Source organism: Hemicordylus capensis, chromosome 2, assembly GCF_027244095.1.
Source record: "Hemicordylus capensis ecotype Gifberg chromosome 2, rHemCap1.1.pri, whole genome shotgun sequence".
NCBI classification, from domain to species: Eukaryota; Metazoa; Chordata; class Lepidosauria; order Squamata; family Cordylidae; genus Hemicordylus; species Hemicordylus capensis.
In genome coordinates, this window is record NC_069658.1 from 228,616,967 (window position 1) to 228,641,633 (window position 24,667).

Sequence of the window (24,667 nt, forward strand, 5' to 3'; positions counted from 1 at the left end):
GAGAGGAAAGGACACACACACACACACACACACACACACAAATACAAAGTCAAATTGTGTGTCTCGTCTATCTTAATAATGCAAGGGTTTTCAGGGCAAGCCAAGTGTCTCCAAACATATACAAAAATTTAGCAGATTATGTTGCATTCTTTATTAACAGAATAAATGTTTGGAGCTGTTGTGATACTTAAACATGGAGAGCAAGGCATCAGGCAATTACAGCCATCCCTTATCTACAGATGGAATACTTCCAAGATTTGCATCAATTCTTATTCTGTTAAGGCATCTGGCAAATCAAAACCAGCAGCTCTTATCTACAGGTTAAAATGCCTCAAAGAATTCACTTCAGTTACCTTTTCAAAAGCCACCTAATGGCTCAGTGGGGAAATGGCTTGACTACCAAGTGAGAGGTTGCTGGTTCGAATCCCCGCTGGTATGTTTCCTAGACTATGAGAAACTCCTATATTGGGCAGCAGCGATATAGGAAAAAGCTGAAAGGCATGATCTCACACTGCACAGGAGGAGGCAATGGTAAACCACTGACTCGACGGCACACTTTACCATTTCAAAACTTTCCTGCTAAGTGTGGGGTTCAGCCCAGTACACCTACACTACAGATGGCAACCAAAAGGCTGCTTCAGCACCTCCTAACTCTCCCCAATTCTAACTTGTTTCCCTAGCTGAGGCCTGCAAGTACTTATACAAACAAGGGAGAGAGAAAGAGAAAATGGGGAAAGGGAGGTAATAATGAGGGGTGACATCAACTGAAAAAAGACAGGCTTGAGAGGAAAAAACTTTTGAGCCTTGGTGTTTGATCACAGATAATCCAAGACATGGCACCACTGAAAATCTGGTTCTCAGTAGGCTTTTTGTATGAACAAACCCACAGCTTAATGACCACAACTTTTTAAGTTTAAAAGTTTTATTCAAAGAGGCATGTGGAATGACAAGGAGCAGCAAAAGATACACTAAAATGTAAATGCATGGCAAAGATACATCAAAATATAAGCATAAGTAAACTATAACATTCTAAAATGCATGGTACTTGAAACTACTATTAAAAGTGGCATCGGTCATATTAAAATCTACCCATTAAAGGATCAAAACCCTTTAACCTATGCCCCTAAAATAAAAGTTATATTAATCCTTCTGACTGATTGAGGTATTTTCAGGTTTCTCCAAAAAGGATTTTAAAAACTTAAAATAAGGAACTAAGTTTCTGCCTTTGAAAATGGTCTGGAAACTGCTGCAGCTGGTATAAAATAGGGCTGCAAGATTATTTACTGGGACTGGACGTTCTGATCATATTACGCCAGTGCTTCGTCAGCTACACTGGCTCCCAATCCGTTTCCGAGCCCAATTCAAAGTGCTGGTTTTAACCTTTTAAACTAAATTACTTGGGACCGGGTTACCTGAGAGAGCGCCTTGCCCCATATGTCCCTACCCACATGTTAAGATCTTCTTCAGAGGCCCTCCTCTCGGTGCCCCTGCCAAACGAGGTGAGGTGGGTGGCTACCAGGCTTTTTCGGTACCGTAGTTGCACCCCAAATATGGAATAGCCTCCTCAGTGAGATTTGCCTGGCTTCATCACTTTGTTCTTTTAGATGCCAGCTAAAGACCTTTTTGTTCACCCAGGCCTTTTAAATTTGGGTTTTTAAATGTGGGTTTTCAGATTTGTTCTGATTTTTAACTAATTTAAAAATTTAAGCTGCTTTGTATTGTATTTTGTATTTTCTTTTTACTTTTGGGGGGTCTGTTTGATTTAATGTGTTATGTGGTTTTATTGTATGTTTTAATACTCTCTTGTGAGCCGCCCAGAGAACAAGGGTAAACTTGTTTCCCATGAAATAATTCACACAGGGAAGAAACCAGATAAATGTTCTGAATGTGGAAAGAGTTTCACCAACAGCGGAAATCTTACTTGCCATCAAAGAATGCACACAGAGGAGAAACCATTTCAGTGCTCAGGATGTGAAGCGAGCTTCAGAACCAGGAGTCACCTGGTTTCCCATGAAAGAATGCACAGGGGAGAGAAACCATATCAGTGCTCAGAGTGTGGAAAGAGCTTCAGCCAGACCTCTCACCTTACTTCCCATTAAAGAATTCACACAGGGAGAAACTGTATAAATGTATGGAATGGGGAAGGAGTAACCTTGCATCTCATGAAAAATCGCACACAGGGGAGAAAGCATATCAGTGCTCGGACTGTGGAAAGAGCTTCAAGGATAATTCACAGCTTATTTACCATCAAAGAATCCACACACAGGGGAGAAACCATATCAATGCTCAGAATGTGGAAAGAGCTTCAGGCTGAGCTCACAGCTTACTTGCCATCAAATAATCCACAAAGGGGAGAAACCATTCCAGTGCCCGAGTGTGGAAAGAGCTTCACTCAGAAGTCAGATCTTATTTGCCATCAAGGAACCCATTCCACCACACAGAAACCATATGAATGCTTTGAATGTGGAAAGAGTTTCAACCAGAGCTGGGGCCTTACCATCTAGGAACCCACAAAGGAGAAAAACCACACTAGTGCTCAGAATGTGGAAAGAGTTTCAGACTGAAGTCAAGCCTTACTTCCCACCAACCAGGGACGTAGGGAAGCCAGCGGCGGTCCCTGTCCCACCCACTGCTGGTGGCCCCCCCAGCCACACACCCTGTTTGCAAATGGTGCTGTGTGCCCCATTTCTAAGCAAATTCCCGACCAGCTCCGCATTTGCAGCCCAGCCGGGAACATCTCTTAATGCTTGAAAAGGCAGGGCTGGGAAGCCAGCGTTAGGCTAAGCTGCTCAAAACAGAGCCGCGCGGCTCTGTTTTTGAGCAATTTAGCTCAGTGCCAGCTTTCCAGCCTGAGCGAGAATGCGTCTCTCTCTGCCTTTTAAAGCATTGAGAGCCACTCCCAGATGCACTGCCAACGCAGCGCTGGTCAGGAATTTGCTCAGAAATGGGGCACACAGCATCATTTCCAAACAAAAGTTCACCCCCTGCGTGTGATGTGTGGCACAGGAAGCGTGGCTGGGGCACAAGGTGTGGCCCCTGACGGGTGGCGGCCCGGGTTCTTTGAACCCTTTCACACAATGGTGGCTCTGTCCCTGGGGAGGACTTTCTGAAACTTTCTGAAACCTGCTGAGCTCTTACAGAGGAGCTCTATGTATGAAGCAGAGTTCCTGATGGAGTTACAAACGGTGCCTTGCAGAGGAGCTCTATGTATGAAGCAGAGTTCCTGATAGAGTTACAAATGGTGCCTGTGAGACAAATGAACCAGGAGACAAAAGAGGTGGTGGGCCTTCTGGGGCCTCTTCCGTCTCTGCGTGAACTTATAGAATCTTTGAAGAAGGATCAGCTGAAGAATGAAATACTGGAGGGTGATCTTTAAAAATGGGTGATATAAGTATGGATGCTCAGTGTTCCCTCTAACAGGGATTCCCAGATGTTCTTGACTACAACTCCCAGAATCCCCAGCTGCAATGGCTTTTACTTGGGAATTATGGGAGTTGTAGTCAACATCTGTGAATCCCTGTTAGAGGGGAAGGGGGGCGAGCAGGTGCAAAGAGTATTTATGGGTAGGCAAGCTGTTGTCCCACCTATTAGATTTCTGAAACAGAAATGTGGCAAGCCAAATTTTTTTTGGGGGGGGCACTTGTCCATGCATAACGCCCCCAGCCACCCTTGAGACTCCCGCACAGAGCCCCAAACTTAGATCCAGTTCAAACTCTCTTTCTAAAGATCTCTGGATAGGGGTGTGTGCATGTGTAAACCTTGCCAGGCATTAATTGATTTCTTAATAAAGTGGAATCAGACACAGGCCTGGATTTCCCATAATTTTGGGCTGGTAACTAGGTAACCAGTTAGACTGAGATGGGTAACTCTGGGTCTAATGTGGTAGTCAGGTTGGCCACAACACTTTCTTTGCATATTTAATTTTTTTATTAAGAGTTTTCATTTCTGCCTTTCAGTCAAACACCTCTGAGATGGTTAAGAACCTATTTTGAAAAGATATAAGAATTAAATAAGCAATTAAAACACTAGAATAATAGTAAAACAATAAAACCGGTTTAAATCAGTCACAGTGCAAGAACAAAAATCCTACAATATTAAAGCCAATGAAAATTAAAGAAAACTTAAGCTGAAGCTCCTGCCAAAAGGCAGTCATGATGGGTATTTGATGATGGGACTGGAAGGTGTCACGAATTGGCAAGATGAGGCACCACAACTAAGAAGGTCCTGCTCAGAAGGGGCCTGCCGACTCCCATCCTTTGGAATTCTCTTCCCAGGCACATGTGAGTGGCCCTTTCCTTACACATGTTCTGAGCCCAGGTGAAAACGTTTGGGAACACTAAGACACTCCTGCTGAATCCGTGTTGAACTTTACTCTGCTGATCTGCATTTGCAAACATTACTTTGGGGGCTCATTACTGGGGAAAAGATCACGTGCCCAGAGCCTTTGGAGTAAGGTAGTATATGAATTAAACAAATGAAATAAATAATAAACAGCAAGGCAGATAAACATCAATGCTTTTTAAACAAAATAAAAAATATATTATATATATATTGGATTTTTATTTTCTCTTTAATAATTTGCAAGAACAATAAAGTTTAGGTCAAAGATGTCATAATGAATAGTAATCGTAACTTGAATTATATTGTGAAGATGCTTGTTAAGAAGTATATGGAAGTGAGAAATGACAGGTGCTGTACGGTTCACACACACACTTCAAGCCTTACTTCTATCTCTAAAAGAGCAAACAAAAAGAAGGTCAATGAGCAGAGGTTTTGAGCAGCAGATGAAGTAGACCTGAGCAGAGAGGGGGAGTCTGGATGTAAATACAAGGGAAGGGGAGAGGAATAGAGAGGGAAACACAAAGTGGGCAGAGCATATCCATGCAGTCCTGAGGAAACTGATTCTGAGGGTACCCCCCATTATAAAAGGGAAACACCTATCATGGCAGCAGGCAACTAAAAAGAGACCCCATTTGGGAAGATTTCAATGGTCCTCCCTGTACATGTTGGTAGGACAGGTTGGTATGCACGCAAAATGCAAACAGGGAAACAAAGAAATACAAGGCCTGATGGCGGTGTTTGCTGGCTGATATCATTTTCCCCTTCCTCTCCCTCAAGCGAGGATTCGGAAATGGAAACTGAAAACACACGCGCACACCCCTCTCTCCAGAAAGAGAGTTTCTTTGAACTGGATCTAAGTTTGGGGCTCTGTGGGGGAGTCCCACGGGTGACTGGGGGGTTATGCGTGGACAAGTGCGCCCCCCGAAAATTGGTTTGCCACATTTCTGTTTCAGAAAACTAATAGGTGTGCGACATACTTTGTCCCAACCCTGCCATGTTTTAACTCTTTTTTTCAAAGGAGCGCGGATGGGAAAATTCTGTACACGGACTCCTAGGCATAAGGGATGCCGGTTTTAAACTGCAGGCCGGTGCTCGGCTCCAGAAAGGCTCAACGCTCAAGCTTTCCCAGTGCTGCTGCTGCTTCCACAGCCCTTGCTCCAAAGAGGCTTGTTGCTCCGATTTCTTTTCAGCCGCTTATGAACAATGCAGCCTTGCAGCATAAAGATTCACCGCTCCGTTTTCAGGAGGAGGCGGCAGCGGCAGCAGCAGGGTTTGTCCTCCAGGAGCATCCGGATAGTCCCTTGCCCGAGGCGATCGCCTTACTGACAGGCAGTGCGTGAGGCTGGCGGCAAGTACAGGGGAAAGTGTGGCTCAGATTTTCCCCAGTGGTTGAGAACAAGCGACTTGAAACGGATCACCAGAAAAGAGCACACAGACTTAATACAGTAAAGTCAGGAGACCTTATTTTAATTTTGTCAATACAGAGTTATTCAGAAGACAAGAGATTTCCAGATTTGTATGACCACTCAAAATGTTGATCTTCCAGGCCAGGGTTGGCATCGCGCCTCCTGCCGGCGCTGATGGGGCGCACACGCAGTCACGCGGCTGTTCCTTCTCCGCCGCGTAGCAGTCCAAGAAAACACCGGCGTTTAAGCGGCGGCAGCAGCAGCATTTGAAAACCAAATGGTTCGAAGTCTCGCCTTCAGACTCCATCTCCATTGGTTCTTCGCGATCAGAGCCAGTGTCTGTTTCCATTGGTTCTTCTTGATCGGCAGCTCGCACAGCCTCCGTTTCCATTGGTTCGCTGTCCCTCCGACGACACAGGAGGCGGCGATTCTTCACTTTCCGGAGTTTGAAAGGCCGCAGCCAATCGGCACTTCTGGTCCGAGGGAGCGCGCGCGCCTGTCGGCGGCTTATGGTTCTGCCGCGTATTGCAAGGCACAGGTTGCGCTTGCCCAGAGTGCGCCTTTTCAACCTCATCGGCATCCGGTTCACTCTCCGCCTCATCCTGAGACGAGGACTGACTTTACATAGATGTGACAGGATCCCTTGTATAGTCTTTGATGATGGCACAGAATTAAATTAGCATGTATTACATAGTGAAAAAGTTCAGGGTGGGGGAAATGGGGGGGGGATGTGGAACCTTGCTATGATAGCAAGGTTCTACATCCCCCCCATCTCCCCCCTGAACTTTTTCAGTTAAAACGTGGTTAGATTATAGGGGAGGAAAGACTTGAATGAGCAAAAAGGGAAACTGGTGGCAAGAAATACAACTGATAACTTCCCCCTTCTGTGCTGAGCTGGTGCCGGGCAGCAGCAGGCAAACTGTGGCTGAGGAGAACAGCCCGTCCCTCCCCCTCCCACCCATTCCCTTTCCCGACTAGCAAGAGAAAATGTCTGTTCCAGTTACAGGAATGAGTTGGGCAGAGGAGGACAAGAAGGACAAATGGAGACTGAGCCTTTGAAGCTGCCTGCAAGAAGCAACAAGGGTGTGCTGTTGCTTTGGGGGAATCAATGTTGTGATAAAAGTAGTAGTTGTCTTTTCCCTCCTTTGACATTTCAGACACACAATACTAGGGCTGCCAAATGGAAAAGAGACCAGGTCTCCTGTAGAGATGCAGAGAAGAGGGAATTTCAGCAGGTGCAGCTTGTCATGCAAGCGAAAGAAAAAGCTGTCCTTTCCCCACTTGGCAGCCCTACACAATACATCTCCAGTATACTTTTCTCACAAGGAAAAGGAACACATAAAACACTGCTTTGAAATGTCCTAGTGAGCATTGACATATTTGTCATTTATTTACTGGTATTTAAAAAATGTATGCCCTGACCTTCAGAATAGCTATTCTCAGGGTGACTGACAAATCATGGAAAACCAATGAAAAAAACCCACAACCAAGTAGAACAGCAGAACCATAAAAGCATAAAATAGCGAGAGAGAGAGAGAGAGAGAGAGAGAGAGAGAGAGAGAGAGAATGAGAGAGGAAGGAAGAGAGAAAGAAAGCAAGTCAGACAAGAAAAGAGAGAGGGGGCAGAGAGGGAGGGAGGGAGGGAGAGATAGAGAAAGAAAAACAGGAAAAAAGAGGAAGGAAGGAAGTCAGACAAGAAAAAAGAGAGGGGGCAGAAAGAGAGGGAGGGAGGAAGGAAGAGACAGAGAAAGAAAGAAGGAAAGAAAGAAAGAGATGAATGAAGGAAAAGAGAGAGAGAGAAATTGAGAGAGGAAGGAAGAGAAAGAAAGGAAGGAAGTCAGACAAGAAAAGAGAGAGGGGGCAGAGAGAGAGGGAGGGAGGGAGAGATAGAGAAAGAAAGAAGGAAAGAAAGAGAGATGAATGAAGGAAGAGAGAGAGAGAAATTGAGAGAGGAAGGAAGAAAGTCAGACAAGAAAAAAGAGAGGGAGGGAGGGAGGGAGAAAGGCGCGGAGAGCCAGCCAGATGGGGTGATGCTGCACAGCAGAGGGTGGCAGAGCGCGCGCGCCTGGCGGGGGGGGGGGGAGGGCTGTTTCCATGTGCCAGGAAAGGGGGTCAGGTGCGACCCTGAGCTGCTTGACACAAAGAAGCCGCCTCCGTAGGAAACGCGGAGCCTGAAGTCAGCCGGAGCTCTTGCAGAGAGGCGGTGGCTGCTGCTTTGCATCGGGCTCATTTCTCCTCACTCGGTCCCTCTGGCTTAACAGGCGTAGCAGGTTTTCAGTTTATTCAAAAACAGCAACAACCCAGCAAACCCGCTGAGCCAGAAGGGTCAGTGGAACCAAACCACGTATCTTTGCCTGCACGCTGAATGCCGGCATAATTCACTTAATGTAATTCTCAAGTAAGGACTCACTCAGGAAGCTATTTCTTTAAGTCAGAATAAGAGATCAAGCTGGGACTAACTAATGCAGTTTGACTGAATTAAGCCCTCAGGGGCAGGCTCACAGCTGGATTCCCCCAGCCCACACAATAGACTATTGAGCCCCCTAAAGCTGGGCTTTTAAGTCACTGCGGCTAGGAGGACGAGATTTCGCGAAAGAGAAAGAGATGATCTGATATCATTCACACACACACACCTATTGTTTCCTTGCTCAATGCTCCGTCCTTGCTTGTCCTCCTGCTCCTACGCTGGCTGGCTGCCGAATCCTTCCTTCCTCCGTCCTCCCCGGTCCGCTCCTTTCCAGCCTGATGCCCCGCACGGCAAGTGTGTGCACGTGCAGGCAACGAGCTCTCCCAGGCCAGACACGCATGCGCGACTGGCGTCAGAGGACTCTCGGAGTTTCAAGTGTGAAGAGAGACAAAGAGAGCTGCCTTGCCGACGCTGCAATTTGCAGAGCAGGCAGGCACTACAAACGGGACGGCAAACGCGGCGCCCAGTGTCAGAACAGGTGCCGGGACGGGGGAGGGGGGCTGACAAAAAAAATTTTTTTTCCTCAAAACCCCCCCCCCCGAAAAAGGCAGGGGATCTTCGGGGGTACTTTTTGGCGCCCCCCCACATGATCAATCAGAGTGGTACCGGGGGCACGTGCCCCCCCCTGCCCCACTATCGTTACGCCCATGAGTGGTTGTGAATTTCCACTTTTGCCATCTAAAAAATGCCGCTGCTGGCAGGATGGGGCGCAGGGGCAGCTGCAGGGAGGGAGGGGGTGAGGAGGGGAGAGTTCCCCCATTTAATCTTGATGTGGGGCAGCAAGCTCCTTAAGAAAGTAAAAGTAAAAGGGGGGACTCTCCCCTCCTCGTACCCCATTTCTTAATACAGCGACTAGCAAGGCAATTTACATATACAATTTTATTTACAAAAAGAAGAGGTTTGCCTCGTTTCTCCACACACATCCTCTGCAATGAAATGGTTTCTATCCTTGGTGAATTCTTAGATGTCCATTAAGGCTTGAGATGCAGCAGAAGCTCTTTTAACACACTGAGCATAGATGTGGTTTTTCCCATATAGCTTGTAAAATGTCAAATAGGGTCTGAACTCTGGCTAAACCCCTTTCCACACAGCGGGTATTTACATGGTTTGTCCACAGGAATGCATTCTTTGATTACTAGTAAGATGTGAAGCTGTCTTGAGGCTCATTCCGTACACTGAGCAGTATTATGGTTTTCCCCTTGTGTGGAAACTTTCATGGCGAGAAAGGTTTGAATTCTTGTTGAACATCATTCCACACGAAGCATTGGTATGATTTCATTGCTGTGTGGATTCTTTGATGAGAAGAAAGTACTGAGCTCCGGCTGAAGCTCTTTCCACACACTGAGCACTGATATGGTTTCACGCCTGTGTGGATTCTTTGATGTTTAGCAAGTTGTGTGCTCCAGTTGAAACTCTTTCCACACACTGAGCACTGATATGGTTTCACACCTGTGTGGGTTCTTTGATGCACAACAAAATTTGCACTGTGGTTGAAGCTTTTTCCACATGTTGAGCAATGATACGGCTTCTCTCCTGTATGGATTATCTGATGCCTAATAAGACCTGAGCTTTGGCTGAAGCTCTTTCCACATTCCGAGCATTGATACGGTTTTTCTCCTGTGTGAATTCTTTGATGGTTAATAAGGTTCCCGCTCAGAAGGAAATTCTTTCCACATTCAAAGCATTTATATGGTTTCCGTTCAGAGTGGGTTACTTTATGGGAAGTAAGAGCAGAGCTCTGCTTGAAGCTCTTTCCACACTCAGAGCACTGAAATGGTTTCTCCCTTTTGTGGATTTTTTGGTGGCAAGCAAGCTGTGAGCTCAGCCTGAAATTCCTTCCACACTCTAAGCACTGGTGTGGTTTCTCTCCTGTGTGGATTCTTTGATGGTAATTAAGCTGAGAGCTATCCCTGAAGTTCTTCCCACACTCTGAGCACAGATATGGTTTCTCACCTGTGTGCAGTTTTTCATGGGAAGCAAGGTTACTCCTGCAGGTGAAGCTCTTTTCACATTTTGAGCATTGATAAGGTTTCTCCCCTGTGTGGATTCTCTGATGGATACTAAGGGCTGAGGTCTCCCGGAATCTCTTTCCACACTCTGAGCACTGATAGGGTTTGTCCCGTCTGTGTATTCTTTCATGGAAAACAAGGTTACTCTTGTTCCTGAAGGTCTTTTCACATTCTGAGCATTGATATGGTTTCTCCCCTGTGTGTGTTCTTTGATGGCCAGAAAGACTCCTGCTGTGGCTGAAGCTCTTTCCACATTCCATACATTTATATGGTTTCTCTCCTGTGTGGATTCTTTGATGGGAAGTAAGGTTTGCACTCTGACTGAAGCTCTTTCCACACTCTGAGCATTGATGTGGGTTCTCCCCTGTGTGTGTTCTTTGATGGCCAGAAAGACTCTGGCTGTGGCTGAAGCTCTTTCCACATTCCATACATTTATATGGTTTCTCCCCTGTGTGGATTCTTTGATGGGAAGTAAGGTTTGCACTCTGACTGAAGCTCTTTCCACATTCTGAGCACTGATATGGTTTTTCTCCTGTATGAATTCTTTGATGGGTAATAAGACTCGAGTTGTGAGTGAAGCTTTTTCCACACTCACCACATTCATATGTTTTTTCACCTGTACGGATTCTTTTATTACGGCTGCATCTTGACTTAGTGTTTAAGGTTTTTTCACATGGAAAATATTCATTATTTTCGTTTCCTTCATAGTTCTTTTGTTGGATTGGAATGTCAGGAAAGTCAGAGCACTCAGTAGCAGATGATTTCTTAACCCCATCATTTCCCCCTTCTGTCTTCCTTCTCTGCTGTTCAAATTCTCTCTCGGTTTCCCCTTCATCATCTGCAGGAATAAAAAGAGCTTCAAATCACAGGAAAAAATCCAGTATAAAAGTATTGGTGGCAAAGCAAAACCTGCTACATTTCAAAAGCTGCTTTTCATTGGCTCTGACTGGCACCACAACTGCTTCGTCCAGTGCGACTCAATCCTCCACTGCCTGCTCCTCCTCTCTCTCAGCCTCCTGGAGGCATCACTTGGTTGCTGAATTTCTCTCTGCTGCTGCTACTCCTGGCCTGTCCCCAGTGTGTGTGATGGCCTTATACAAAGTTCTAGCGGGTGGAGCGGGGAGAGGAGCAACAAGAGGTTGCTGGCTGGGATGGGAAGGGCTGCTCCCAGGAAAACCCCTCCTGAGGAAGGCAGAGGAGAAGCATCAGCAGCGGTGGCAGCAGCACCACCAGCTGTTTCACCCTGAGAAACAGCTCACTGCACATGGAGTAGGAGGGAAGCCCCCTAGAGCTTCAGTTGGAGGCACAGCAAGACAGAGGGGAGGGTGCCCAAAACATCTGTACCTCCTCTTGCCCAAGTATCTGGACCCCCGCCTTGGAGCCCCCATCTTTCCCTCAGTCCATGAAGCTCCCTCAGTCCACGAAGCTCCCTCAGTCCACGAAGCTCCCTCAGTCCCCATGTTGGAGATGATGGGAGTAACGGATAATGCATCCCAGGATGTGCCTTCTCTACCCTCCCCTCCCCATCTCTTTGCAAGACTTAACAGTAGCACTTCAGTTCAGGCCTCTCCCCTCCGCTCCTTTTCCTTTTTCAGCCTGCAGGTTCATGTGCCATGTTTTCCTGAAGAACCACCAAGTCGCTTTCCAGTTTAAAGCCTACAACAGTGTCACTAAGGATCTGCAAAGTGTGCTTCCATACTTCCTGTGTTGTGACACAAAAGTCCCTGTATTGACAGCAAGGTGCCATTCACATCTCTGATGCCTTCTTTCGGATTTTACCTTTGCATTATAGTGCTATAACATCGCATTTGCATCACAAAAACATAGCTGTATTTTCCCATTGTACCGTGTTTCCCCGAAAATAAGACAGTGTCTTATATTAATTTTAGCCCCCCAAAATGCACTAGGGCAATTAGCGGTACATCAGAAATTACTGCTAGTCTTACTTTCGGGGTAGGTCTTACTTTCAGGGAAACAGGGTAGGAGTTAGAGATTCTGGGGATTGTTTTCAATATGATCCTGCAAAGCTGAAGCATTTTACCCCTGTTGTAGCGTAATCTGGAAAGTGCCCTACAGAGCCAATTTCTTTTTGTCTTTCTTTTTCATGCTGTCCCCCTCTCATTGCTCACAGAATTGAACTCCAAGGTGTCAGCTAGAGAAAGGAGCAACATGCAGTCCTTCCACAGCTTAACTTGAGTTTTCCAAGTTCATAGAATCACAGACACTTCACTCTTGCAGAGGAGGCAGAAAGCCTTCGCTCAGGACAATCTATTATATGTTTTTAAGAGTTAGTGTGTGTGTAGTGAAGTCAAGTCATACTTCCGGAGGACACACAGATACCAAAGGTTGCATACACAATTCTGCCACTGGAATTAGCTGAGTGCACTACCTTTTACACCAGATTATAAGCAGTAAAAGGCTGAAATCATTTCTTTTGCTATTTCCTTAGATAGCTGGAGATATATTTTAATTGTTTTTGTTCTCAATAGATTTTTAATGCTCCCCTAGCTATGCCCCTGGAACTGAGTCACTTCCAGAGCCGCTGAGGGAAAAGACTGCAGCAGAAGCAGACCATGTTGGGCAGAGAGAAAAAGAGGGTGAGCTGGCTGGAAAGCAGAGATAAAAAGCTATCCAAGAAAGTGACCCTCTATCTATCTATCTATCTATCTGTCTATCTATCTATCTATCTATCACGTTTATATACCGCCCAAACTTTCATCTCTGGGCGGTTAACATAAAACAATTAAAACACATATAAAAAGTTAAAACAATTCAACAATTTAAAATCAATCACAAAACTAAAACTAACAAATTTTAAAAGGCTGAGAAAGCTTGGTTAAAAAGATGGGTTTTCAGATGTTTTTTAAAAATTGCCAGAGATGGGGAGGATCGTATTTTAGTAGGGAGCGCATTCCACAGTATTAGGCACAGTACTGAGTATAGGATAGCTGCGTGCAATTTGCTCAGTTTTATTTGTTCCTTATTGCTCTTACGGTTATTGCTTTCTTCATGCAAAAAAAGTTCAAAAGCCTATTGCTACAACTGGACAATGGTTTTCCTTCAAGTAAAGTTTCACATATTCAGATCTCATATAGTCTCTGTCTTAGACTCCCCACCCCATGCTTAGATGCCATGCCACTCAACCTGACTGGAATAAGAGGTGGGGGTAGGGCTGTTCAGTGGAGACAGCCAGGGAAACGAAAGAATTCCACTTGGTGGCAGCAGTAAAGCTTACCAGTTCAAGGGGATGGCTACGCTTGCCTTGACAAACCTATATGGTAATTATTCAATAAAATGAATCTTGTTTGATTAAGTGTGACTCTGTTTCCACCTCCAGGCATCCATCCACAATACTCCAGGCATCCATCTACAATAGTCAGTTGCTTATTTTTCCTTGTAATTGTTTTATTTATTATTATTTATTTTATTTATTACATATATTTACCACCCCATCCAAACGGCTCTGGGTGGTGCACAACAATAAAAAACCTGAAAAGCGGTCATTTTACCAATCAATACAAATGAATCTTAAAAACAGTTTAAAACCAATAACAATAAAAAAAAATTTAAAACAGTTTAAAAATCCTGGAAGGCCAGGCCAAACAGATAGGTCTTAAGGGCTCTCTTGAAGGCCAGCAAGGAACTCAAAATACGGATTTCTGCCGGGAGTGCATTCCACAGCCCAGGAGCAGCTACAGAGAAGTCCCGCCTCTGAGTCGCCACCAGATGTACCGGTGGTAACTGGAGACAGACCTCTTCAGATGACCTTAATGTGAGGTGGGGATCATGCAGAAGAAGGCACTCTCTAAGGTAACCTGGACCTAAGCCATTCAGGGCTTTAAAGGTAATAACCAGCACTTTGTATTTTGCCTGGAAACATATTGGCAGCCAGTGCAACTGTTTTAAAACAAGAATAATATGGTATCTCTGGGTTACCCCAGAGACCAATCTGGCTGCCGCATTTTGAATTAACTGAAGTTTCCAAACTATGTACAAAGGTAGACCCATGTAGAGCGCATTGTAATAGTCAAGCCTGGAGCTTACCAGTTGATGCACCACTGTTCTGAGGTCATCCTCTTCAAGGACTGGATGCAGCTGTTGGATCAGCCAAAGCTCGTAGAAAGCACTCCAGGCCCTTACCCCCATCTGAGATACCAGGGTGAAACCTGGATTCAAGAGTACTCCCAAGCTGCATACCTGTTCCGTCCGGGGGAGTGTAACCCTGTCCAGCACAGGGAGATCTAACTCATCCCTCAAATTTCTATCTCCTACAATGAGCACCTCCATCTTGCTTGGATTCGGTTTCAATTTGTTATCCCTCATTCAGCCCATTACTGCCTGTAGGCAGGCATTTAGGAAATGAATGCCATTTCATGATGATGATGATGATGATGATGATGATGATGAGAAATAGATTTGGGTGTCATCAGCATACTGATAACAACCTGCACCAAATCTCCAGATGACCTCACCCAGCGGTTTCATGTAGATATTAAAAAGCATTGGTGACAGAATGGAGCCCTGAGAGACCCCATATAACAGCTCCTGTTCTAAAGAGCAGTTGTTACCAAGCTCCATCATCTGGAATCTACCTGAGAGATAGGAGCAGAACCACTGCAAAGCAGTGCCCCCATCCCCAACTCCCCCAGGTGAACCAGAAGGATACCATGGTTGATGGTATCGAATGCCGCCGAGAGATCCAGAAAAACCATCAGAGTCCTACTCCCTCTGTCGATTCCCCAGTAAAGGTCATCAAACAGGCCGACCAAGGCTGTCTCAACCCCATAGCCAGCTCAAAAGCCAGATGATGATGATGATGATGATGATTAAAACTTTTATACCGCCCTTCCAAAAGGCTCAGGGCGATTTACATTAAAACACCTTAAAATCAGTAAATAATTAAAATAAAAATTATAAAACATAACAATGATTAACAATTAAAAACATCATAAAACTACAATTAAACAATCAAAACAATTTAAAAACAAATTTTAAAAAGCTGAGATTGAGATGGGTCTAGATCAGCCCTACTCAATTTAGCCGCCCCCCCCCCCGCTGTCTTTGGACGACAACTCCCATAATCCCAAGTCAGTGGCCAGCGATTATGGGAGTTGTAGGCCAACATCTGCAGGAGGGCCGAAGTTGAGCAGCTCTGGTCTAGACAATCAGTTCCTACAAAACTGCATGGAGCTGGTCGGCCACCACTGTCTCAATCACCTTGCCCAACCATGGGAGATTGGAGACTGGCCTATAATTATCCATCGCTAAGGGATCCAGGGAAGGATTCTTAAGAAGCGGTCTAACCATTACCTCCTTCAAACAAGAAGGCACCCTACACTCCCTCAGCAACACATTCATGATATTAATTAGGACACCTCCAACAACCTCCCTGCTAGATAGAAACAAGCCAAGTCGGGCAAGGATCCAGAGAACAAGTGGTAGTGCACACCACCATAAGCAATCTGTCCACATCCTCAGGAATCACAGATTGAAACTGATCCAATCTAATAATGCAAGAGGGATTGCTGGACACCCCCTCCATAGAACTTGCAGAAATAATGGGGTCCAAGTACATGTTTACAAATACATGTTCTACATGTATGCAGTTGAAGGGTGGTGTAAAATTTTGTTTAAGGAAATTCCAGGCACGCATAAGTAATAGAGGAGACATCTGAGACCCTCAAGGCTCAAACACATGTCTGGCTACTATATTTTGGGGCAGGCTCATAGATCCAAAACAAATTTGTTGGGGTCTTGGAAATCACATCCTCCCGATGATGAATGAGCTTAGGACTTTGAAAAGGTTTGGAATAAACACAAAGACAAAAAGTGGGGAAATAGATCCTGCAGAAATTATCAAAGGGCAAGATCCTTATGTGCTAAGACCACAGCCAGTAGAGGCAATGATTCCATGATTATGAGATCACAGAACTGCTTTCTCTTACCTAGAGAGGCCAGATGCCCAGACATTCCCTCCATCTGGTCTCTGTGCAGAGCCCTTTGGCCAGGATCAGCAGAGCTCACTTCTCCTCCGAGAAATTCACAGCCACCTCAAAGGTCATCAAACCCTGAAAAACAAAGCAGTCATTTTGTTATCCCAGATAGTACAAGAAACTAAAGCCTGAAAGTCCACCTGCAGGGCTCAAAGGTCCCCCAGTGGCCTTCCAAGCCTTACATGTTAGCAGCTTGGACAGCCTAAGCCAAGAGACTGAAAAATATTCTTCCAGGCCCAGGGAGTTGCCCCCTGAGAGGCCCCCAGGCTGTGCCCCCCTCTTCTCTGGGATCCCTCCCCTATCTGATCCAGTTGCACAGAGCCTGACTCTGTATACCACAAGGAGGAGAAGTCCTAGAATGGAGAGAGTATGATGTTGCCACCAGTGAAGGAGACCAAAAGGATCTTCTTTGCTGCCTGACCATACTCAAGGGAGTGCATTCTTCCCTTTGTTTGCATATTTTATTATTTTAGTTAAGAGTTTTTATTTCTGCCTTTCAGTCCAACACTTCTGAGATGGTTAACAAACTATTTTGACAATACATTGAACCCAATAAGCAATGAAAACAAAGATAACAGTAAAGTAATAAAATGTTTAAATCAGTCGCAGGGCAAAAATAGAAACCAGACAATATTAAAAACCAGTGGAAATTTTTTTAAACTTTAGCTCCTGCTAAAAGGCAGTCATGGTGGGTACTCAATGGGACCGGAAGGCGCAAGGAATTTGCAAGGTCAGGCACCACAACTGTAAAAGCCCTGCTCAGGAGATATTAAAGGTCAGGCTGGTTCACTTTGGGCAGGTGGTGCTTCTGTTATCTTGAGGGAATGAAGACCTCAAAGAGAACCTTCTGTCCCCTGGTAACTCTTCTTTGCCCATGAAGGTCCTCTGGAGATCCCTTACTTCACATTCCTCCATTTAAGAAGCTGAGATCTGAGATGGTTTGGGGAGGAGGCTCCTCCTTCTCGACTCTCTTGGGAATTCTTTCCCCAGGCACACGGGAGTGGAGTGGCTCTTTCCTTATACAGGTTCTGACCCCAGGTGAAAACATTTGGGTATACTAAAACACTCCTGCTGAATCCATGTTGAAATGTATTTTGCCAATCTGCATTTGCAAACTTTAGTTTGAGGACTCGTTGCTGGGGAAAAAGATCGAGCCAGTTAATCATCAGGAAGGTGGATCAAAATCAATGCTTTAAAATATATTAAAAATGGATTTTTAAAATGTATATCCAATTTTAGAAAAAATTATATCAGAGGCCTGGTTGCCCTGAAGGAAGCGTGTCTGAACATGCAAATGTGTATCTGCTTTGGTATTAAATAAAATGACCAAATCTTCATCCCATTTTTGATGAAAATTATTTTTTTTAATGCAGGAAAACATTAATTGTGTGGTGTGTACTATACTATAGTGTGTATAGTATTTGCCTACCTTTTAAATACAGAACCTATCTCTTTCTAGGTGGAGTGAAGAATATGTGCATATTAAGGTTTTATCAAGCAACAAGAATGTACTTTGACTAGAAAATTATGATTATATAGAATCTTTCTGACTAGTGATCTAAATTATGATTTAAATCATTACAAGCGAGTCTTCCTCAGAAGCCAGGATTTAAATGCCCTGATCATCAGGCATTGTTAGCTCCTGGCCCAGGGAGATCAGCTCCCACTGATTAAGGCTGTGAGCCCCCCGATCAATTAGCTGCCTTGACATCTGTGCCCCCACCCTAGACCTTGTTGGGAAGAAGCAGGAGAGACGGTGGGGAGGGGCAGGCTCTGAGCTGGAACTGCTCAGGCCTCTCCCAAGCCTCCTCCTCCTCTATCACTAGGTCTCCTCCAGACTGTGTGATTGTCACAGAAAGGGGGAGAGACAGAGCCAATCGCCTTTCTGTCTCCGTCCTTACCTTTCTATGGCAACCCAGGTGTGGGGGCTTGGTGGAGAGGGAGGGACTCGCAGCCAGTGGCAACCCAGTTGTCAAGCACAGTGGGGAGGGGGCTGATGGGCAGCCTCACATTTATTTATTTTTACATTTATATCCCGCTCTTCCTCCAAGGAGCCCAGAGCGGTGTACTACATACTTGAGTTTCTCCTCACAACAACCCTGTGAAGTAGGTTAGGCTGAGAGAGAAGTGACTGGCCCCGAGTCACCCAGCAAATATAATGGCTGAATGGGGATTTGAACTCGGATCTCCCCAGTCCTAGTCCAGCACTCTAACCACTAGACCACATTGGTGTAGGCCTGAACCAGACCGAAGCCATGTTACCTTTGATATATTCTGTCTGTGTAAGGGGGGCCTAGGGGAATCCTTAAAAGGAGTTGCTTTTCTGTACTAAGGAGGGCCAGGAGAGACAAGATAAGAAGGTGATGAGGTATTCACTTTAAAGTACATGCGCAGAAGTTAGCTGGAAATTTACTGAAAGTCCAGACAAAGGAAAGGGGCAGTATCTCCTAGGTTATAAATATGTCATGCTTGTAAATGAACGGGGCCTTGGACTTGAGCGAGAGCTATCCAAGACCTTTGCTACTATAGTGCAAAACAAAGCCTTTGAATCCTTCTCGGCTGGTGAAGTGTATTGGCTACTGACCCAGAAAAGAACCTCCCTTTGTTGGGGTACAACAACATGATGTGGCATCCCAGCTGTTGAGCATTGGGGGGTGGGGGGAGAGGTGGTTCTTGCACCCAGCAGCAACCATGCACCAGGCATGATGAGGCGTGGCAGACAGATCTCCAGCAGCATCCCAGCTAGTGGGCATGGTGGAGGGACTCCCTGCCAGCCCCCCCACCCTGCAGCAGCCCAGTAGTTGGGTATGGTGGACTGGTATAGAAATGGAATAAATGGAGTGGAATGGAAATATGCAAGGCCACTTTTTCTCAGGGGGGTGGGGCTGCTCAGGATCCAGGAGGGGCGGGGCGGGGGCTCCTCTCCTCCCAACACACAGCCCTTCTGGCATGCAACCACCACCACCCTCGGATCTCTGGCTTTGCCCAGGAGACTAAAAATCTCCCCTTTCCAAAGCAGGGCCCGAAGGGGCGGGGGGATGTCCTCCGTTGCACCCTACCCTGCTTCTGCCAACACGCGCTTTGTACCTACCCTCAGGACGGAGCCGACACCTCGGCTCGGAAAAAAACAACAAAGGGGGAGCAGCGGAGCCGTCACTCTCTCCCTGTGCAGAGCAGCCTCCCCGCTCTTCTTGGGCTCTCTCTAGGAGTCTCCGCTCGCTCCGTTTAACCCTCTCCCTGCCTTGTCCCTCGGGATCCTCCCACCCCCAGACTCGCCCTGCCAAAGGGAGAGCGCACAGCAGGCTGCCAGGCTTCTGCTAAGAAGTGAGGAGGAGGGAGGCGGTGGCGGTCCCGGGCAGAGCTCAGCTGGCGCTGGCTGGGAGGTCTGCTGCTGCTGCCTGCGGGATGCCTACTTGCAGTGTGGAGGCTGATCATGCTGGGGCCGCAGCTAGCAATAACACAGAGAGCCAAATCTTGTCAACTGTGCAGAGTCTGGATGGAGTGAGGACTGTTCCGGGGCCAGTGCCAGCGCCTTCCTATCTAAGATTTAATTGAGCATAGCTGATGTCTCTGTGTTAAATTGTGTATGCAGTGCTGCTGTCCCTTTGGGTGGGTGGCTTTGGGCATTGCCTTGAGCCCCTGCCCTCCACAACCCCGTGCCATCAGCAGCAGGGATTCCAGCCTGGAATCTTACTGTCCCCAGTGCCAGCACAACACCGGGCTGGGTGAGAGGGAGGCTGATGCAGTGCAGAGGGTGGAAGCTGTGCTCTACCTGCAGTAGCAGCGCATAGATTTCCCACTCACAGAGTGCAACTCCTACCTCCTGTGGGCCACCTCCAGTCTCAAAAGGCAGGATGGCTCTGAGTACCAGTTGCAGGGGAGTAACGGCAAGAGAGAGGGCATGCCCTCAACGCCTGCCTGTGGCTTCCAGCAGCATCTGGTGGGCCACTGTGAGAAACAGGATGCTGGACTAGATGGGCCTTGGGCCTGATCCAGCAGGGCTGTTCTTATGTACCTATCCTCCAACTTGGCTGGACCTCACGGGGCACGCGGCAAACCAGCATGCATTGTGGGGCCGGCAGAGTTGGAGAGTAGCTGCTGTGGTGGGTGGGAGCTGTTGCTCTGTAAGTGGTAGTGGCATGTATACCAGTGCTGTGGCCTTCAAGATAGAAACTCTTTCAGGATAGAAACCTATGAGGGTCTTCGGTTTCTATCCTGAAAGAGTTTCCCTCTTCAAACAGTTATGAGCCCTTTTCTTCTTCTTTTTTCTCTTGTCTTCCCTTGGGACACGCAGGTCTTAAGCAAGCCATGGAAAGGTGGGGGAAAGGCTGCTCAAGTGCTCAGGACAAAGTTGGCCTCTCAGAAGCTGATAATTTGCAAGACTTGGAGCCACCAAGCCCTTACAAAAACCAGCTAAATACCTGTATGCCTTGATATATCCAGCACACAGAAAAGCCCTGACATTGGCTCAGCTGGATGTGTGGCCCTTTGTGGTACTAGAAGGTAGGTTTAGGAGAGACTGTGTCCTTGTGGAAACTGAGATATTGAGCCGGTTGGCCATGTGCTTCTGTATTGTTCCTTCTATCATGAGCTGCGTTCCAAATATATTGCTCCTCTTGTTTTTTAGATACCCTGATTAATTCAGATGAATTTTATATAAACTTATTTCTTCCTGACATACACACCGATGTCTTGCACATGGTAGCCAAATTTTGTACGGCCACGATTAAGATCCGCACATGGTGTATCAGAAATGGTCAGTTTTAATCGTTCCTCCCCTTTATTTTCAATTCTGTTTTACTCTAAACTATTTTATCTCAGTTTTTTAATGTAATAGATTCCACGTGTATATACATATATGCGTTTATATTGATATTTACCTTCAAGGTTCCTTTTATCTGATCTGGATTGTATATTTGATCCAAGATCTCAATAAAATTGAACTGAACTAAAGCTGATAGCTTCTCTGACCTTGGCTCTTTTTCTTCTTTTGATCAAGTTGTGGTATATTTTAATGAAACTCCCTAGTGTCCGTTTCTTTTTCTGCTAGTACATTTTAAAAGTTGTTCACAGAGGACATCGCCTCTGAGCACAGATGGAGTACAATTCTCCTTTTTAAGGCATGGGCTTCTGCTTAATAGATATTGGATGACATGCGGAAGATTACACAAAGTAGTCCAATTGAAATAATACCTACCTAACTTGTTGTTTTATTTTCAATATGGTTACTTTTAAGTAATCTTCATCATGTCAGTCACTATCTCTTTCTTGGAGAAGAGGGGTTATTGGCATTATTTTCTTAAATATACTGTGAACAGAGCCTATGCCCTGTAGCATGCTGTGGATAATATCAGATTCTGTGAGAACAGACAGTACACTGGGTGGGGTAATGGCAGTGGATGTGCGTTTATATTAAAGAATATAATATATAAGTGAAGCTTCCATATTCACAGGCAATTTTGTGCTTATAGAGAACCTCCATATTCAAGAGTTGTCTACACCAGAACAGTCATTTGGAGGGAATTCCCACTGTATGGGAATGGTTTGTTTCTCACCCACATATTTAAGAGGACGTTTCCATTATTCTGCCCTCCCTAAAGACCATTATTGAGGGATTGTTTAACTGTTCCCTCATTATTTGGAAGCAGGTCCCACTGCATTTAATGGAGCTTATTTCCTTGTGGGTGTCCATGTAGAACTGCTGGCTTAGTTATCAAAATGCTTCTGTAAAAGGCCAATATCTTTTTTTTCTCAAAGTGGTCAGCCAGATGCTTCCAGAAAGCCCCCAAGAAGTGCAGCAAGAAAATGCCAGAAACCATTCCCACCCAGCCATGAGAAGCCATCATTCTGGTGTAGACTGCTCTTGAGCATGGAGATTCTACATGAAAGTCAAACTGCCTTGAATGTGGAGGTTTAATTTCCTAAGTATGGTCAAGTGAAGTTTCCATATCCACAGGCAGTTTGGCTCTGATGTAGAACAACCATGTTCAAGAGTAGGCTACACCAGAGTGATTGTTTCTTGGGGCTGGAGTGGAGTGTTTTTGGGGTTTCCTTGCCACACTCCTTTAGAACTTTATAGCATGTGGTCCTTGGTCCCAATTCTATACAAGTTTACTTAGAAGTAAGCCCCAGAGAAAGAATTGGGGTTTCTCCTCAGTAAGTTCTTCTGTGCTTTGCTGAGGGAATGGGAGGAAGGGGAAAAGGAGAGCCCATATCCTTGCCTAGCATCTCTGCTGGTCCAGTGAAATCAGTGGACTTACTTTCTAGTAATTTATTCCAAGCTTTCCTGAAGGTCTTTGCTTCCTCCCTTTGGTGGGGGTGAAGGAAAGGGGGCAGAGGGAGAAAACCAAAGCCCATGATTAGAAAGAGGAGGGGGAGGAATTGTTGTTTAACTAAATAAGTACCAGAATGCTCATAGACTGTCCTTATCAGGAAACTATGTTCAGAACCAAGGTGTCACCTGCTAGAAATTGCCAGGACTGCCCCTCCCAACTTTGGCTTCAGAATTCTCAGTAAGCAGACTCAGTTATGCTCTTAGCTAACTTTCCTTAAGTATCGGGCAGCAGCAATATAAGATGCTAAAAGGCATCATCTCATACTGCATGGGAGATGGCAATGGTAAACCCCACCTATGTTCTACTAAAGACAACGACAGGGCTCTGTGGTCGCCAGGGGTCGACACCAACTCGACAGCACACTTTAGCTTACTCGATGCTAATTTTCTGAATCCTGTCTTGTCAGGCTGAGGAGAGTGACATGCTGAGCTTCAGAGTGTAGCCAGCTGATCAGAAGAGGAGGAGGACAGTCTTCAACCTCCTCACTGTCCTTCAGCTGTGGATATATTTGAGGACACACCAGCTTCAAGCTGAAGATGCTCAGATCGGGGGGGGAGGGAATACCAAGGGTGTGGCAGAAGGCTTCAAAGGACCCCTTAGAGGTCTTCATGTACCCTTAGAGGTCCTAGTATTCTTTGTAGGGATGTGCATGGACCGATCTGGGGCCCATTCTAAGGGCCTCTGGACCGGTCCGGACCTGGGGCCAGTTTGGTGGTTCAATGCAGGTGTGTGTGGGGGTGTTGGGTCTTTAAGAGTGGGGGAGGGTATACTTACCGCTCCCGCTGCTTTCCCCCCTCCAGTGCTCCTGGTTTGTAATGCATTTGGGGCTGCAGGGTACCTCTCTGCCGCCCCTAACCCCGTTCTTCAGCAAAAAGATTCAAAAGGCTAACTGTGCTTGTGCACGCCGCATGTGCATGCCACATCTGTGTGTCACATGCGTACTTCAGATGTGTGTGTGCGCGGCGTGCATGAGCACAGTCAGCCTTTTGGAACTTTTTGCCGAGGAACGGAGGTAGGGGCGGCAGAGAGGTACCCTGCAGCCCCAAATGCATTACAAACCGGGAGCGCTGGAGGGGGGAAAGCGGCAGGAGGGGTAAGTACACCTTCCCCCGCCCTTAAAGAGCCCCCCTCCCCAGTGCCGGACTGCGGAGGTGCGATTCCATGCACACCACTAATTCTTTGTTTGCTTTAGAATAAAAGAAACTTCAAGGCATAACTGTGCATAGAAGTGGGATGAAAGTCTCAGTCTGGAATAACTAACTAACCCAGACTCCTTTCCTCTTGGGTTTCCACCTGGTGGAAGGAAAGAAAGGAGTTGGAATATTTATTTACTGAATTTTTATTCCACTCAAACAGCTACTAGAACAACTAATACAAATATTTATATACCACTTTCCAGAGTGGGATAGCTAAATTATTCATTCCATTCTACATTCAAAACAACCTGGTGTGACAGGTAAACCTGACAGGAAGCTCAGAGGTCCCTCTCTGCAAGTTTCCTGACTGAGGATGGTTTTTGACCCAGCTCTCTGCAATCCAGGACCAACGTCCTACTCACTACAGCACACTGTCAGTGGCTTCTTCCTCCAAATAAAATGTGCCTGAGCATCTTGCTGCAACTCCACTGTTAGCTACGCCTCCTGCATATCAAGGACTGGTTGCTAGCACTATCTTTCTGGGGGCAGTTTATGTTTGGGGCTACAGGCTTAGTTCCTACTTGTTGCTCACCACTTTTTAATGTAAGCTAACTTTTGAGGGTAAGTCGCTTAGAAGGCAGCAGGGCATGGTCCACACCAGAGTTTCTCAACGTGTGGGTCCCCAGATGTTATTGGACTTCAACTCCCATAATCCCCAGGCCCAGTGGCCTTTGGTTGGGAATTATGGGAGCTGAAGTCCAATTACAGCTGGGGACCCAACGTTGAGAATCCATGGTCCACACGATCAGGAGTTAATTTCAAGGTATTCCTGCCCTAGGAATGACCTCAAAACTCCCCTCCATGATTAACTCATCAGCTAACCTTCAACGTATCACCTCAACAGGACAACAGATAAGGAGCTGTGGACACATCTTCCTCCCCTAACAATTACTTATTATTTATTTGTATACCACCCACTG

At 46.1% G+C, this 24,667-nt stretch overlaps 1 protein-coding gene across 2 annotated transcripts; it reads right to left on the reverse strand.

The window, feature by feature from the left end:
- Positions 1 to 8,933: 8,933 nt before the first annotated feature.
- Positions 8,934 to 19,603, reverse strand: LOC128341643 (zinc finger protein OZF-like). Of its 2 annotated transcripts, XM_053288034.1 has the most exons (4): positions 19,308 to 19,603; positions 17,117 to 17,352; positions 16,169 to 16,291; positions 8,934 to 11,061 (listed from the first exon to the last, which is right to left on the reverse strand). In XM_053288034.1, exons 3-4 carry the CDS (start codon positions 16,200 to 16,202, stop codon positions 9,428 to 9,430), a joined length of 1,668 nt encoding a protein of 555 aa, XP_053144009.1. In that variant the 5' UTR covers positions 16,203 to 16,291; positions 17,117 to 17,352; positions 19,308 to 19,603; the 3' UTR covers positions 8,934 to 9,427. The 2 variants fall into 2 exon arrangements, with proteins under 2 accessions (XP_053144009.1, XP_053144008.1); XM_053288033.1 differs by lacking the exon at positions 17,117 to 17,352 and having other exon boundaries at positions 19,308 to 19,602.
- Positions 19,604 to 24,667: the final 5,064 nt, after the last annotated feature.

Bases quoted from the DNA above. Each gene is read 5' to 3' on its own strand.
- LOC128341643 (XM_053288034.1), bottom strand. From the start codon at position 16,202: ATGGAGGGAATGTCTGGGCATCTGGCCTCTCTAG. The intron at 11,062-16,168 runs GTAAGAGAAAGC...TTATTCCTGCAG, and splicing joins TGGGCATCTGGCCTCTCTAG to ATGATGAAGGGGAAACCGAG.